The 15,164-nt window shown below is 40.3% G+C and overlaps 1 protein-coding gene and 1 long non-coding RNA gene across 3 annotated transcripts in view; one reads left to right on the top strand and one right to left on the bottom strand.

Annotated features, from left to right (window-relative positions):
- Nucleotides 1–15,164, bottom strand: part of nr3c2 (nuclear receptor subfamily 3, group C, member 2) — an 89,730-nt gene that overhangs the window by 27,892 nt on the left and 46,674 nt on the right. For both annotated transcript variants that reach the window (XM_039613465.1, XM_039613466.1), the window contains one exon: nt 4,666–4,782. In XM_039613465.1, coding sequence (XP_039469399.1) covers nt 4,666–4,782 — 117 coding nt within the window. The remainder of the gene's footprint in view (nt 1–4,665; nt 4,783–15,164) is intronic.
- LOC120440627 lies at nt 1,887–15,145 on the top strand. Its single transcript, XR_005613410.1, has 3 exons — nt 1,887–2,033; nt 4,673–4,768; nt 15,130–15,145. It is a non-coding gene; the product is annotated as an uncharacterized LOC120440627 (long non-coding RNA).

The raw sequence follows: 15,164 nt of genomic DNA, 5'->3' as shown, positions 1-15,164 counted from the left end.
AGCCAGAGTTGTTTTAACTCATAATAACTGACAGAATTAGTTTATTAGCATGTAAAGTGACTATTCACCCCAGCAGGTTTTCTCTGACCTGACAATCTCCTCACCTTTTGTATGGATTCCATGTTTGCATCCCTGATAATAAGTATATTTGTGCAGCTTACGTGGTTTTTCTTTCGCTTTTCGATATCTTACTTTATTCCGTCGTCACGATGAAATTTATCAGTGCTTCTTTGCACGCTGCACTACATTTACGACTCCGATGCTGATTCAAATCGGCAGCTCTGAGTGTGCTCACAGCTGGAGTTAAAAAGCGCCTTTAAAAGTTTAAACCAGCTTCATAATAGCGGTAATAACAGTAAAATGTTGGTTTCAGTGAAGCCAGCTAACCCCAAGTTCAATTTGCATCATGATGCCAGCCCCAGGTCTCTTGTAGCTGATGCTCTGCCACCACCAGAAAAATGAAAAAGACTGCTGTCCTTTACAAAACATGAAATTTTCCTTAATGTTAGCTTTCAGGCACACCTCACTAAAATGGTTTTAAATGCAGCAGCTTTCTCTACTGGTCATCACAACAGAATTGGGGACAAACAGCTGAGGCCTCACTGGCAACCTTAAGTTCGTTTTTGAGTCACGGTTATGTGATGCCTTTCAACACCCCAGCACTACAGAAAGAGGATACGTATATTCCAAGCTATGTATGCTTAAGGTGACAATTGTTTGCTTTTAAACTGGCGTCTTGCTATACTCGCATGCGCTAACATTGCTGGTTTTACAACTGTTGCCTGTGGTGAGGCCTGAGGTGCATTATCAGAGGGTAACCATAACTATAACATCTGACTGGAGTCAAACACTGCATCCGTTTTGTTTCTTGTAGTTTTATGTGCTCCTGTCTGGTCTCATCTGTGTCTAAATTTGAGGCTAGAATCATTTTTTTACATGACAGACTAAGTGAAATCGAGTAATCTACTTAAACCTAGAAATTTGTGTCTATTGTCTTGTTGTGCTACATTGCATCAGACACCAACACTGCTGCTTCTGACATATTAGAAGACACCTTCATCCTTGCACCCACCTATCTACTCCTATTAGCCGGTGAGGTTGCTTATTACTGACACGTTCGCCTCTTCTCAGTGCATAGAAAATGTGTTTGCTTTCAGATAATATTTAAACATAAAACAGTCAGTTCTGCATTTCTTATCACAATTATAACTGTTTTTTTTTTGTTACAGCACACAGATTTTTCTTATCAGTGCATGCAGTGTAATATTTACAGACACCATTGTAAATTATTGAGTGTTTACAATATTCCAATTCATATCAAGCCTCTTTCTTTTACTCAGACTATTAATTACATGGAGAAAAGGATATTGTTTGCTAACGTTAGCAGCTAATGCTCCACCTTTTTTTGATATCTGAGTTTACTTGCTAGATGTCTCTCTGACGTAACTGCACGCTGTTACTTCAAGCTAGTTTTCCTGGCTGCCTATTGTTCGTAGCAATAATGAGTTCTCTTCCGAAGCTGTTTTTACCAGTAACATATATGGCACACACAGACATACCCAAAGACAACATAAAACACGGTTCTAGCTTCCGGTTGGAAAAATGAGCACCTTCAACCTGCACTTTACCCGAAGCCCACCAGATGGCGATAGCTGTGATTACAAAGAGCCTTCCCGTGCTATAGTTCACTGTGGGAAAACAGCTTTCTGACTTCATCTCTGTAAACATTTTTCTGCCCATTCTGGGTCATGCTGAATGAAAAATATTACATCTAGTTTGTAAATCCTGGTCATACTTCAAAAAGAGGATTTGCCACAATAAGCTCATTTGCTTGTGATTAAGCCATTAGCCAATTAACAACTGGTTTTACAGACAGACCCGCCTCTCCTCATCACTGTCTGTTTTTTTCTTCTTTTTATTCCAAACCAAGACGAGGACGGTGAAATCGCTAATCTCGTGGCATCAATCGAGACTATAAAAATCAATGCCGTCTACGACGACACCTCACAAACCTGTTGGGGTTACCACAGCAGGTAGTTCCCCAATGTTTCATTTGACAGATTTTTTTTTTTTTCCTTCTTCCTGACTCAAAGTGATTTTTGTCTCATCCCGGGATCAAACCAGAGCTTTCACTTGTTGCCACATGTATAATCCACTACTGAGCCACATAAAGCTGTTGCTACTCGTTAGATAATAAACAAATGTCAATAAGCTAAATTTTCAGTGGTATTTCAGGTTTGTTTTAACGATAATAAATATCACATACTAGATACAGTTACCAAATTTGCTATTTCTTTGTGCTCTCGGCTCTCACTAGGTTGGTGTAATTTGCATGAGCTGCTTTAAATTCATGTAGCTAGTCCATTACTTTTTTCTTAAAGTTCTTTAAAATGATGCTAATTTGTTGTTTTTTATAGTTGCTTTCTACATATTTGCACTTACTGTAGCTGTGGGCTGAACTGACTAACTCAGTGGTGCCTGTACGATAGAGGGGTTATCCATCTGGGGTTTGATTTATCTGCTCGAATCACTGCAACTCATCCTTCACTCATGATTCTGATAATGTTGCTTCTGGTCAACTCTGCCTCTTTCACACGGAGATGCTCCAAGTTAAAAGAATCAGCCAATAACTAGCTTAATGTTGCCAGGACAACCACTGGTAGCCAAAGTGAAGGCAGACGACTTCCAGATTGAACATGCGTCATGGTACAGATCCCATGTCTCTAGTAAATGATGCTATAGCGGCAGTAGGAATATATATTTATAAAAGGGACTACTTACACTTTACACAGCATGAAATAATATTCTCAGATTTGTTGGCTGGAAGGCAAACTTCACAAAAAAAATTCTGATATTAAAAGAGCATTACAAAAATATGTCTATTATTAAGTTTTGGGAACATGTCAGCTTTCTTTACTGGTCTTCACAGCATACAGTAATTAGGTATAAACAGCTGAAGTCTCTTTCAATGGATTACACTGCTGCTACTCAGAAATACACTTGCTGGCAACCTTAAGTTTTATTTATTTGTGACTCATGGTCATATGATGCTTTTCAACACCTCGTAGAAATACTGAAAGAAGAGAGAGAAGAGACAGTGTTCAAGCTGTTCAACTACTTGTTCACTACTTCAAGCTATGAGTGCTGATACATTGCTGGGTGTGAAAGTATTGTATGTGGCTAGTTACTGGAGGGTATCTGTAATCAAACTACTTTTTTGGTGCCATTTTCCAGCCCCATGTGTGCTGAACTTGCTGTGCTGAAGGGCAATGTTTAATGTGACTGAATGACTAACACTTTATAATACTGTGGCTATCTAGCTCTGGTATTCTGCTTTAAAATCCAGCTTCACCCCTGCATCCACCTATAGACTTATTATCCTCGTATACCCAGCTCTTCACGGACAGTGAACATTGTGTCTGCTCTCAGACCGTTATAATACCCACCAAAACAAAGTGGGCTCTGTTTCTTTAATACACTAGCAACTCACTATTACATCCATTTCATATTGTTTTGTTGTCTGAAATATATAGAGGCAAATTAAATTGTCTGTGGAAAAGTAAGCTTCCAGAAGTTTACAGGACAGAAAATGGATCTTAAAATCCTTTTCCGAAATTGATTTTCCTAATCAGCGTCTGTTTATGTGAGTTTTGTTATGCTGTGAGTTGGTTGGCCGGCTTCCTGGATAAACTTTGCCCCAAATATTGGATGTACCACTTCAAATCATAGGCCTTATAACAAAATAGGTTGTACTCTCATTTAAAAAGTTTGGCATTTCACTCTTATTCTGAGGAGTTCATTTCAAGTGGCCATTCTTATGGTGTAATTCTGAAGGTTAACATTTTTGTAACATTAAAAGGTATTGTATTATAGAAATCCCTTAAAAAAAAGAGTATAATAGTTCATTCAGAGCTAGAATTTCTTTTACATGGCTTCAGTAGTGCATTGGTGAGGATTTTTTTTAACAAAAAATCCTTTTGAATATTCAATTATTTAGTCAACCTAAAACTATTTATCCTATTTTTAAGGTCCTGAAGCTTCCCTGAGTTTTTACAATATCCAATATGCCTTTATGCATATATTTTATTGTTTATCTAGTAAATTGCTAAAATCCTCAAATGTCTGTACAATTTTAAGCGGACTCTTTTTTTATGTGTTTACATTTGTGGTGAAATTCACTTCCCTTTGGGAGCGTAGAATAGGAAACCATTTGTAATTTCAATCTCTCTAATGGAGTGAAAATCTATCAAGTGTGCTTTTAGCTTTGCACATACCACTGTGACCCTGAATTGGAATATGCCTGTGGCAAAAAAATGAATATATTTCACTTAAAAGAATAAATAAATAAATAAAACACAAATTTTCACCGCTAAAATACAGTGTCATACTTCCTTATACCACAATGCTGCAACTTGTCTGCAGGCTTTTTTTTAGCTTGTACTGTATATAGTATTGTTGAGCTACACCTGCTGTAGATGCATTATGCATATCATATTCAGACACATAATATAAACACAAACATCCTCTGACTCAGCATCCCAGGGCCTCTTGTGACTATATACGGACCTACATTTATAATTTCTATGAAGCAAACAGAGGCTGACTTAAATGCCACATCTGAGACAAGTGACCGGGCAAATGTGTAATGAGGATGTGACTCCTTACCTCCTAGGTTCATCCCAGCCTGGAGACACTTCCGTACACGACACGCCGGACAGTTTTTCCTTCGGATCTTGTCAATGATGCAGTCGTTTCTCCCAGCGCACAGGTAGTTATGCTGACCTACAGGGAGACAAGACCCTGTCAGTTTGATGATGACAATCCTGCAGCTTGACACAGAATAATAGTGATATTTTCAAAGTGGAGAAAACAGGGTTTTTTGTTTGTTTTTGTTTTTTCTTAGAAGAAAAAAAAGCGAAGCAGGAGATAGAAGCTGGTTACTTATAGAGGAAGGATAATAGTTCTGAACATTTTCCAGGAAATATACAACCAATTACATGAATGGCAGGAAATGTTTCATTCTAATGTCAGATCTCTGTGAGCCACTGTAATGTAGGTCATCAAGGTAAGCTGTAAAAAAAAATGTGTGGCAATATCGGTTTTCACGATTCTGACTGTGAAAATGATTAAAATAGTGATTATTCCACTCTCACCTTCCGCAGCGTATGACTAATAGTGCATTAGACAGTAAATAGCATGAGGGTTTTTAGAATTCGCCGGAGCCAGGACTCTGACTGCAGCTAGACTATTCCTGACAGTGATGCTAACATGGCGAGAATCCCTCCTGCCTCCTGCCTAGCCCTGAGCTAAACCCAATGATCTCCCATTTCAGAGAGCTTCCTTCCGCTCCACTAGCTCTTCACTGTACAGCTCCGCTCTCCTCCTCCACTCTTCTCCTTCGCTACGCCTGCGTCTCCATCCCTCCTTTTCCACACGTCCGCCAGCCTCAGAGCGCCATACGCCCACACACAGACAGGCTCATGCACATGCACACATACAGTCATTCACTCTCACTATCTCACATGCGCACACATGCACATACAGCCAAAGCTGCTCCACTTGGCAATTTCAAAAAATAAAATAAATAAATAATGCAAATCTTGTATCTGATTCCAGAAAGAAATAAAAACACACGCACACACACACACACACACACACACACACACAGGGACTGAAATCACAACCCAACCCGGATGGAGTGGTACAGTGTGCCATTGTGACCCTAGTGACCTAAGTATAAGGCTTAGCTCCCTCAGGGCTTATGTTAAAACTGTGTGTCCCTCCCACAAACACATACATGGTTGCGCGCATGCAAATGCTTGCATGTCTGTGCATATTGCTCCGTATTTTCCCTTGCACGTTTGTTGTCAGTTGTTTGTTTCTCTCAAAGTACGCGCAATTTCTGTCGTGGATTGCAATGGTTTTAGTACAGGAGCTCGCCGTGTGGCGTTCACATGCAGTTTATCTCCAGCGACAACGCTGCTGTGCATTGCATTTTGTTGCACCTACAGTACAGTAACTGTATTTGTGTGTAGGACTGAGTAGAAGTTGTTTTCTGAGCTAGCAGGAGTAGTGCGCAGTGTGTCTGTCTGGCTGCTGCCAAAAGCCAAGGAACCGAGCTGCAGGAGGAGAGGCAGCAGCTGTAGCCCCACCACTATTTCTGGCTAAATCACATGACCGTTACATAAGCCCATTTTTCTTGCTCTAAAAAACAGTAAACTGCGACACAGGAAACACAACGCAGCCATCCCATTCCCTGCACCCCCCCCCAATCCTCGTGCGGGCACGCACACACACACATGCTTACAGTATACACAATCACACATTTGCGCCTCTTTAGGCCAGACCGAAAGGCAGTTCGGAAAAGTCTGGAGTCCTCGTGTCAACTGTTTGGCTCATTCCTGTGAATCTTGTTAATAATTGTTAGAGTGAAACACACTTTAAGAGCCAGCCAAAGTCGCAGTCCGATGGTAATACGTGTGCAACTTTGTGTGTGAGTATGTGTGTAGGTGTGTGTGTGTCAAGCATGAGAATTTATTTATGCACACTGTGCATGCGCTCACATATACTCGCGCAACATGTTTACCTTTTAAATTACTTCTTGATTCATGCAGAATGAAGAGGAAATTCCCTTAATAAAAACTGAGAAATTTTAAATATTTAGAAAATACGAATGTAAGAAGCATTATTAGGAAATTCTTCTAAGAAGGAAATTTTCTTTCCAATTGACCTACAGCACTCTGGCCACTCAGGAAGCTACACCACGTCTGCTCTCAAAAGCGAAAATCAGCTTCAGGCCTCTGCTAAAATACAGCCTTTAACCTGACATATTTAAATAGCCAGTAAACACAAGTGGTCAGACCCCTGTTTGTGACAATAACCTCACAAATACAGATGCAGACGCGCATCGATAACGGTGCCGTGCCTCTCTGAAGGACACTCGCCAGTGGACGCACACTTCTTCACTGGGTACTGTTGCTGTGGACCTAACTACAAAACGCAATCGTGGACGACAGTAATTTAATTATTGACTCGCAAAGCATTTGGTCAATTCTCTGATCACCGTTCATTGGTGTTTATGCAACCTATCATTACACAGATACAAAAATAGCAAACACAAAAAAAACAAACAAAAAAAACAGAGATGTAATTGTTGTCACCAGTGAGCCAGCAGTATGCAAATCACTGCCTTGCAATGGCATCGCTACTCCGCTTCTTTGGACAGCACACAAACAGCTGTGTTGGATGAGGCTTTACACAATTACGTTTTCCCGTCTGGATCGTCACAAAAAGAGGCTGGAGAAGTTATATTATGATGTAAATCGAAGCTGTTATTATTTTGTTTACTAATGTGTCTCCTTTTATAATGATGGACTCCAAGGGCCAAGATTTGCCCCCGATCTCCTTCCTTTGTGTTGTATGTCATGCTTTAAGTTATGATTTAGCCCATAATGTAGCATCTAGAGTTTTATAATGTACAACAGCAGCCACTTGTGGCAATATTGCTGTCTACTCTTATTTAAAACTACTAAATCTAAATCTCAGATGCCAAGTGGTCCCAGCTTTTAGGCATTTTTTTTTCTTGCAATATAACTATGCGAAAACTTTCTGTTGTCTAAGGCGCGTTTTGAAAATAATTCTCTGCAAATTGATAAGCATCCTGAACGCCTCTGCAAAGGATGAAGACATTTTTGCATAATTGTGCTGGTATACCTATTTTTAATGGACAGAGCAGGAGCTGGTACGGCAAGCATATTTGCAGCAGCACTTTATAACGTAACGCCACTCCCTTAGTGCTGTATCTTTAAAAAAAAAAGAAGAAAAAAACAATTACCAGTGAAGACAGTGATAAAGCCCATCAGATTGGCGGCCCTTATTTGGTTGAACACAAAAGGTGTAACCCACATTGAAGTCACAGAACAAAGGTATCACCAGGGAGCAGGAAGAGATGGAGGTCAGATTATATCCGCTGGGGAGACATGCAGGTCAGCCTAGGCCAGAGGAACTGAAGGCATGGAGGAAGTAGTGCGAGTTATATCATCACACAAGCACCAAAACATATGGTGTACTTGTTAGTGCCACAACAGGCTTTATAGGACAGTAGACAGTGTTATGTATGTTGTTTTTATTGCTAAAATGAGGCATTAAATAGAACATAGTGAACAGCCGCTTAAACAAGAATATGTCTGTAGTGCAAGACATGTTGTTCAAGTGCACAATTTTAATATAAAAAAATAATTTGTAGCCCTCATGTATTGTTTATGTATATGAATATTCCTAAAAGAATGCATAATTTAACAGTATTTAATAGTGTAATAAGATATCCCTTCTAATATCATTACAGGCCTATTTGTAATCGGAGCGACACACGTGCTTAGAGTAAGTCATTTTTACTCTGAGCCGTGCACCTGAATTCCTTTTCCTCTTGTGCCTCCGGTTGTGTCTTTGTTATGCAGTTTCTGATTAAAGGATGTGTAATGTGGGAAACGTGTTGGCAAGCTGAGATCGGGACAACACTTCTGTCTCCAACCGTCGTTACATGAGCTCCTGCACACACAACCTGAAGCATTCACCGAGGAGGCACTGCAGGGAGGCCTTTCTCCCTCCCCCCCGAGCCTGAGCTGAACAACGGGATTGGACAGCAGAGCTGCCAATCCAAACACAAACCGGGCAAGACGTGTCCTCAGACGACCTCTTCCTCTGAGGAGGCAAGGAAGAGTGAGTTTTTTGGATTGACACGAGCGCCATGGAAACCACGGCCCAGTCGGATTTTTAGAGCTGAATGAGGGCGTAGCAAGGTTGACTAATTTCTCGTGTATCACGTAAACCCAAAGTTTAGGAAAAAAAAAGAGGAACAGTAAGAGCAGCTAGTAAACTCCAAGCATGGCCTGGTATTATTACGAGGAGCAGACATGCCAAGCCACTGATGACATGTGAATAATAAGTTGGCGCTGAACGCTTCAAATGTGCGCCACATGGAGCCGTTTATTGAGTGCAGCTGTCTTGTATCAACAAACTTGTCTTTAGAGGAGTGAAAGCAGGAAAGAAGCACATATGAATGCATTCAGCTATTTCCACATTTCATTAGCAGCGATGGCACATATTTACAAAGCGCTGTTTTATGTCAGAGGGTTGTTTTCTGCAGCGCAGGACTAATCCATAACCTGAAGAATTAACTTCAAGACATTTACTGCAGGTTTGCATGACAGTTTAGTCAATAACATAAGTACAGCTGCAAAACCTTGTGAGCTTCATAAGTCATTCTATATTTATTTATCGGACAATAACATGTCAGATGTAACGGTAAATACAGTTAATGTCTAACAAAAGCTGCCATTCTCTAAAAGATAAAGTGGATTATTTGTAGTAATTGCTTATCTATGTACTGATATTTTGGTGTCGCAGCACTGTGTGAGAGCAAAGTTACTAAATACTACTGAGATGGGTTTTTTTTTGTTGTTTTGTTAAGGTGTTGCACTTTGTAGACAGTTTCTACAGGCCTTTTAGGTTAGAGGCTAAATCCCAACATTATTTTGGCCTTTTAGCCAGAATAATCCAGAGTACAGTAGTTTTAATAATGCAGTTTTCCCACAGACTGAAATACTTTTTGTGTATTATTAAAAAATAAGATCCCGTGGACAGACTCCAACCTTATTGGCTTTGACTGCAGCAGCCAACCATATAGTCCCTGTTCTGCTCTGCAGTGCTGGCACATGAACTATATTTCCACCTTTGTCAGGTTCAAGTTAAAGTGGCCCAGGAGCTCACAATGAATCTCTGCAGCACATCTTATTTGTAGAAGAAGGGCTGTCATTGCCAAATGCAGTCCAAGACAGCGGGACAAGAAACAGCTAAATGAAATCGAGGTTTCTCACAAGATGTCATGCGCACATTGCTCTAGAGTTGTCTGCCATACGTGTACAACCACTGGTTGCTAGGGAAAAATGTGTTTTCCCCGACTGGTTAGCGGCAGAAAACTTTTAGCAATTGATTTGATTGCTAGCAGTTTGCCACGGTTGCCTGTAGTTCTTCACATTGGTCTGCAAATAGTGCATTTTGGGAAAGTGCGATGCGAACAATCCAGAAGTGGAGAAAGTTCACCTTCAAAGTAAAAGCTGTGCCTTGTGAAATATGTTAATTGAAAGTGAACCTTCTACATTTCTGGTTTGTGTCACACTTTTCTGTTCCAATAAAACTAAAGCTGGAGTAATATACCAGTGACTGAAACAACCACAAAGAGGCTTCATGTGTTTGTCATATGGTTGCAGACCAGTCTCTAGGCCTATGTGACTAATCTTTTCCCTTGGTTTTACATTGTCACCATGATTGAATGGACAAAAATGATGCTGAGTGAATGGTGCTAATACAGCTGGGTGGCTAATCCAAAGTGAACACAAAATGTGTAGTTTGAGCCTAATTCGCAGTACTGTATACCACAGTGTTTAAATATTATTTTGCTTATCAGTCATTGTGTTGCATAGTTCTAATCTATGAATGGCAGCAGCAGCAGGTACTTTAATAAGTTGTTGTTGCTGCCCTCTGTATTCTAAAAGGACGTTTTGCCACCAGCAGCCAGCAGGGAGTTATTTTGGACTATCTAAATGAATAGTAATATAGCTGTAATGTCAACAGCCATTTTAACAAGTTTAAAAAATTATTATTTTTTCCTCCCGCAGGTTATAATTGCTCTACATAAGCACAAATACACAGCATTGTGATTTAATTAACGGCTCAACCCCGACTGCCGACACAGCATCTCGCGGCGCTTTGATGCCTCATCCCACCAAAGAGCTTGAAATGTCCTGCTAATTCACACTGCTAACACAGTAAGTCAAGACAAATGATAACAGCACTTATCTACATCTGCACTACGAATAGAAACGTTTGCCCCCCACACGGTACAAAGTGTCGTAAACTTCAACTTTTAATGTAGCAACTTGATTGGCTTATATATTTCCCAGTAATCAGCAAAATGCCCGCTTTGGCGTGATGGACTTCTCCCACTGATTGCTACTGGGGATTATGTAAGTGCCATGTGTTTCTCATGCAGTGCCTCTGATATACATTTATCTCGTGAGCGTTAGCAATTAGAGGGCGTGTAATGTTAATATATAATAATAAATACATTGGAATAAATCATTTTAATGCATACTGTATGTTGTGAGGTAAGAATGAACCGAGGGCTGTTTTTTTTTTCTTTGGCAAACTCGGAGCCAGAGAGTTCTCAACACCTAATTTAATATTAATATATATTTCACAGGCTCATGGTTATAAACTTTATAGTGTACAGTTGGCAGCGCCTTCTGGTAGATATGACAACATTAAGTGGAATGAATATTAGTCCTCTTGAGGAGAACTGTAAGTGAACAGATTTGGACAGTGAAGGGCCCATGTGGCCAATAGATATTCCAAACAGATGGTCTAAATGTAAATCTAAAATGTAGACTTCAAAAGGATAACCGTGCTGAGGCCCGGTGATGTTAAAAAAGAAAAGAAAAGCTACCTAGCAATGACCTATATGACTCAAATTGAAAACCAGACTCTTCACAATCACAGAATATCATCTGATTTGTTGATGACTTCAGAATGCTAGCTCTGTAGTAAGGGCTGTGAGCCAGTTAGTCGTCTAATGAGCTACAGCCGACCGAAAACTTGTGTCCCCCGAGGCAGGCCGTGCCAAAAGAAATTAAGCATGGGCTGGATTATTCCCCTTGTACAGATGCCCACTCTCTGCAGTCTTCTTTTATATCTCCCATGCCAAGTCTAAGTTTTTAACTTTGAGAGAAAAGAGGAGGAGAAGGAGGAGGAAATACTGGGAGAGGGGCGGAGTGAAACGTCTCCTCACGTCCTGACTTACACCTCTCCGGCACTCGCTGCTGACACATCACTTTCCATCCCTCTCCATGTTACTTACTCCCAGCTCCTCCTCTCTTTATCTCGGTCTGCGTCTGACTTTTTCTTTGTCCTTCCTCCCCCTCCTCCCTCGCTGTATCCGTTTCACCGTCCTCTATCTCTCTTCCCTTTGCAAAATCCTTCTCTCACTATTTTCATCCTTTGCTTCGCTCTCCATCCACCTCAGCAGCGGCAGCAGTAGCTGTTGAGGGGGGTCAAGTAAGGTAAAAGCTCACATGTCTCATGCAAACTTGATGACATAACACCACTCTAGGGGTTGCTTTCATAGTTTGCACAGTTGCCTTTTTTCTTTTTTTGGTTGTGCAGAATCAAGAGGAAATTCCCATAAAAAAACCCTGAGAAATACTGAATATTGAGAAAATATGAATGTAAGGATCACCGTGTTAAATTTGAAAGGCATTATGCAATCACTGAAGCCTTTTCGGTATTTTTATAAGAGCAACAAATATGGTTTTAGTGCCGTAATTACAAAGAGATGTGAGCACTGTCCGGTGCCTCACCTGACTAGCGCTCCCGCACAAAATCCGATCTTGAGTATCTGCCGCCGGCGTTGTGCCAGACAGGCTTGAAGCAAGAACAACGGCATGTCTGATTCGATAACCCCAGACACATAATCTGGTTTTAGGTCTCTACGTAATGACGGTGTGTAAATATCATCAAATTAAGGCATGATTTGATTGGGAATGAATGCAATTCCTTCAATGGTCAGGAAAACACCTAGAGGGCCTGACGGCTGGCTGGCTAGCAGCCTTGTTTGCTCCTGTTTTTTTTTTCCCCCCCGCCTTCACTGGGTCTGTAAAAGTGTGTTTTGCATTCAAACACTCATCTAAATGAGTTAGGCCAAAGCCTCAGGCAACAGGCACAACATGAAAAGCACATTATGACTGGTGCTGATTTTCCCCAAGCTAAATATAACATAAAGGGCTGCTGCTGGAGACTTACCTACTGAATTGCTTTTTTCTTCCCCGATGACTCACTCTATAAATGTAATGCCTAATTTTGGTCATTTCAATGATATTTTAGGAATAAATAAACAGATGGTCTAGTGAGATTAAACAGTAGTTTGTTGCATACATGCAACAGTGTAGTGGAAATTTTAAAAAGCAACTATTGGTTAATAATTCTTGCAAAAAAGCACAGTGTGCTGAATGTGTGGAAAGAGCAACTTGCCACCATGTCCTTGTTTAAGTGAGCTCTTTAAAACTTTGTTGTCACATCTGAAAATGACTTATTCCATTTTTCTCATTAACATTTTCATACCTAACATTAGAGGCACATTACGAAGTGAGATTAAAGTCATCAGTCTTTTTACCTGGATAAATCACCGTGGTAACTTGTGCTGAACACATAACCTGGTCGGGAGCAGTCGTCATGTTTCACTGATTCTTTTATTTAGAGCATGTTTTAAGTATGATAGAGTTGTAGGAATATGTTTTATATGTGCAAACTGTTAACCGTACTAAAACCACAGAGGGAAGTCCAGCTGTTACAAGTTACAGCTGCGCAAACTTGATATTCTCACTGGAATTTAAATGTTTTCAGTTGGTGATTGTGTATGATTTTTCTTTTAATACTTCTAGTTTTAGTCTGTTTGACATTGCTGGATGTATAGCTCCTGGGGCAGAGATTAGATCACTGAAACTGAAAACTAATTATGACCAAGAATACCTACTCAATCAATAAATTTATTTCACTTTAATATGTCACAAACTAAAGCAAAGGTAGGCACCACAGTGGCATGGTGGTTAGCACTGTTGCCTCACAGCAAGAAGGTCCTGGGTCCATATCCACCATCTGGCCGAGGCCTTTCTGTGTGGGGTTTGCATCTTGTCCCCGTGACTGTGTCGGTTCCCTCCGGGTACTTAAGCTTCCTCCCACAGTCCAAAGACATGCAGTTAGTGGGGTTAGGTTAATTGTTGACTCTAAATTGCTTATAGGTGTGAATGTGAGTGCAAATGGTTGTCTGTCTCTCTCTGTTAGCCCTGCGCCTCTCGTACTGTGAAAGCTGGGATAGGCTTCAGCTCGCCCCACGAAACCCTGAATTGGATAAGTGGAGGAGAATGAATGGATGAGGTGGCTGTCGCTCAGGAGGTATAGGAGGAAACTAATCGGAAAGTTGACAGTTCAATCCATGACTGCTCCAGTCTACATGTCAAAGTACCCAAGTTGTTCTGAATGTGAGTGAATGTTAGATAAAAAGCACTTCAGCATAGAAAACAAACTTGCGTGAATGGGTATGAATGGCTGAATGCACTTTTCTGGTCTTATTTCCATCTTATTTTTTGTGTGTTGCATTTTACTGTTATACGTTTTGTACTTTACAGAATTTGTTGAATTTTAATTTCACCACTTTGTCATCATCATCTAACAGTATCTCTGATTGGAGTAGGTGACACTCATAAGGATTGTCTTGTGTAGAAGAAGAGTCACATGATGCGTGAAACAGAAGGCACGGCTTAACAAAGAAAGATGGTGACCATCGATGTCATACCTATTATCTAAGACTGGGTTTGAAGTTTTTTCACGCCAGCTAACACAAAGAAAGCCTGGCTGTTAGTGTCCTTCATAGCATATCGCTCTGGTATAAGATCCTCCACATAAGCAGAATATCGGCCAATAAGTCTGAGAGCTGTAACTGTCAGTTTAAGCGATTCTCTTCATTTATCTGATATTGAGTGAAATAATTAATTAGAAATCCCTGCAGCGTAATTGAACAGTATTAATGTGTCTTTTCTTTTTTTTCCTGTATAAAAAATATGAGAGTCCAAAGCACAGCAACGAAAAGAGGCAAACAAAACTAGCATCTTAGTCACAAAAGTAGAATTTCTAGAACATCAATTAAGAAACGCATTCGCCAATTTGAAAACACGTAAGGCTGCATATGCTGCAGATACAAAAACACTGACGTCAACTAATCATCAATGTTGTTCCAAAAGAGCAATCAAAAGATAATGGCTCCATACCTAGGTTCAGCTTTTTACCAATTACTTGTTCATTATTTTTTGTGTTGCCTCAAATGCAGTTATTGTGTACTTGGCTTGTACCAGTCTCTCTGTTTGCTTGTTTCCTGTACACACTGTGTGTTTCTTATGCCGCATACTGTGTTTGCTATCAACTGGTCGATATGTTTCTTGATTTCCTTGCTGTTTTACTTATTATCTTGTCAGAGAGGTGGTAATGTTTTCTTGCACTCCCTTGTGTTTGCTTAATCTACAGGGTTTTAAGCTCAAGCCAGTGACATCTCGTCTAAA

This window comes from Oreochromis aureus, linkage group 6 (assembly GCF_013358895.1).
Source record: "Oreochromis aureus strain Israel breed Guangdong linkage group 6, ZZ_aureus, whole genome shotgun sequence".
NCBI lineage: Eukaryota > Metazoa > Chordata > Actinopteri > Cichliformes > Cichlidae > Oreochromis > Oreochromis aureus.
This window is presented reverse-complemented; position numbering and strand designations above follow the sequence as displayed.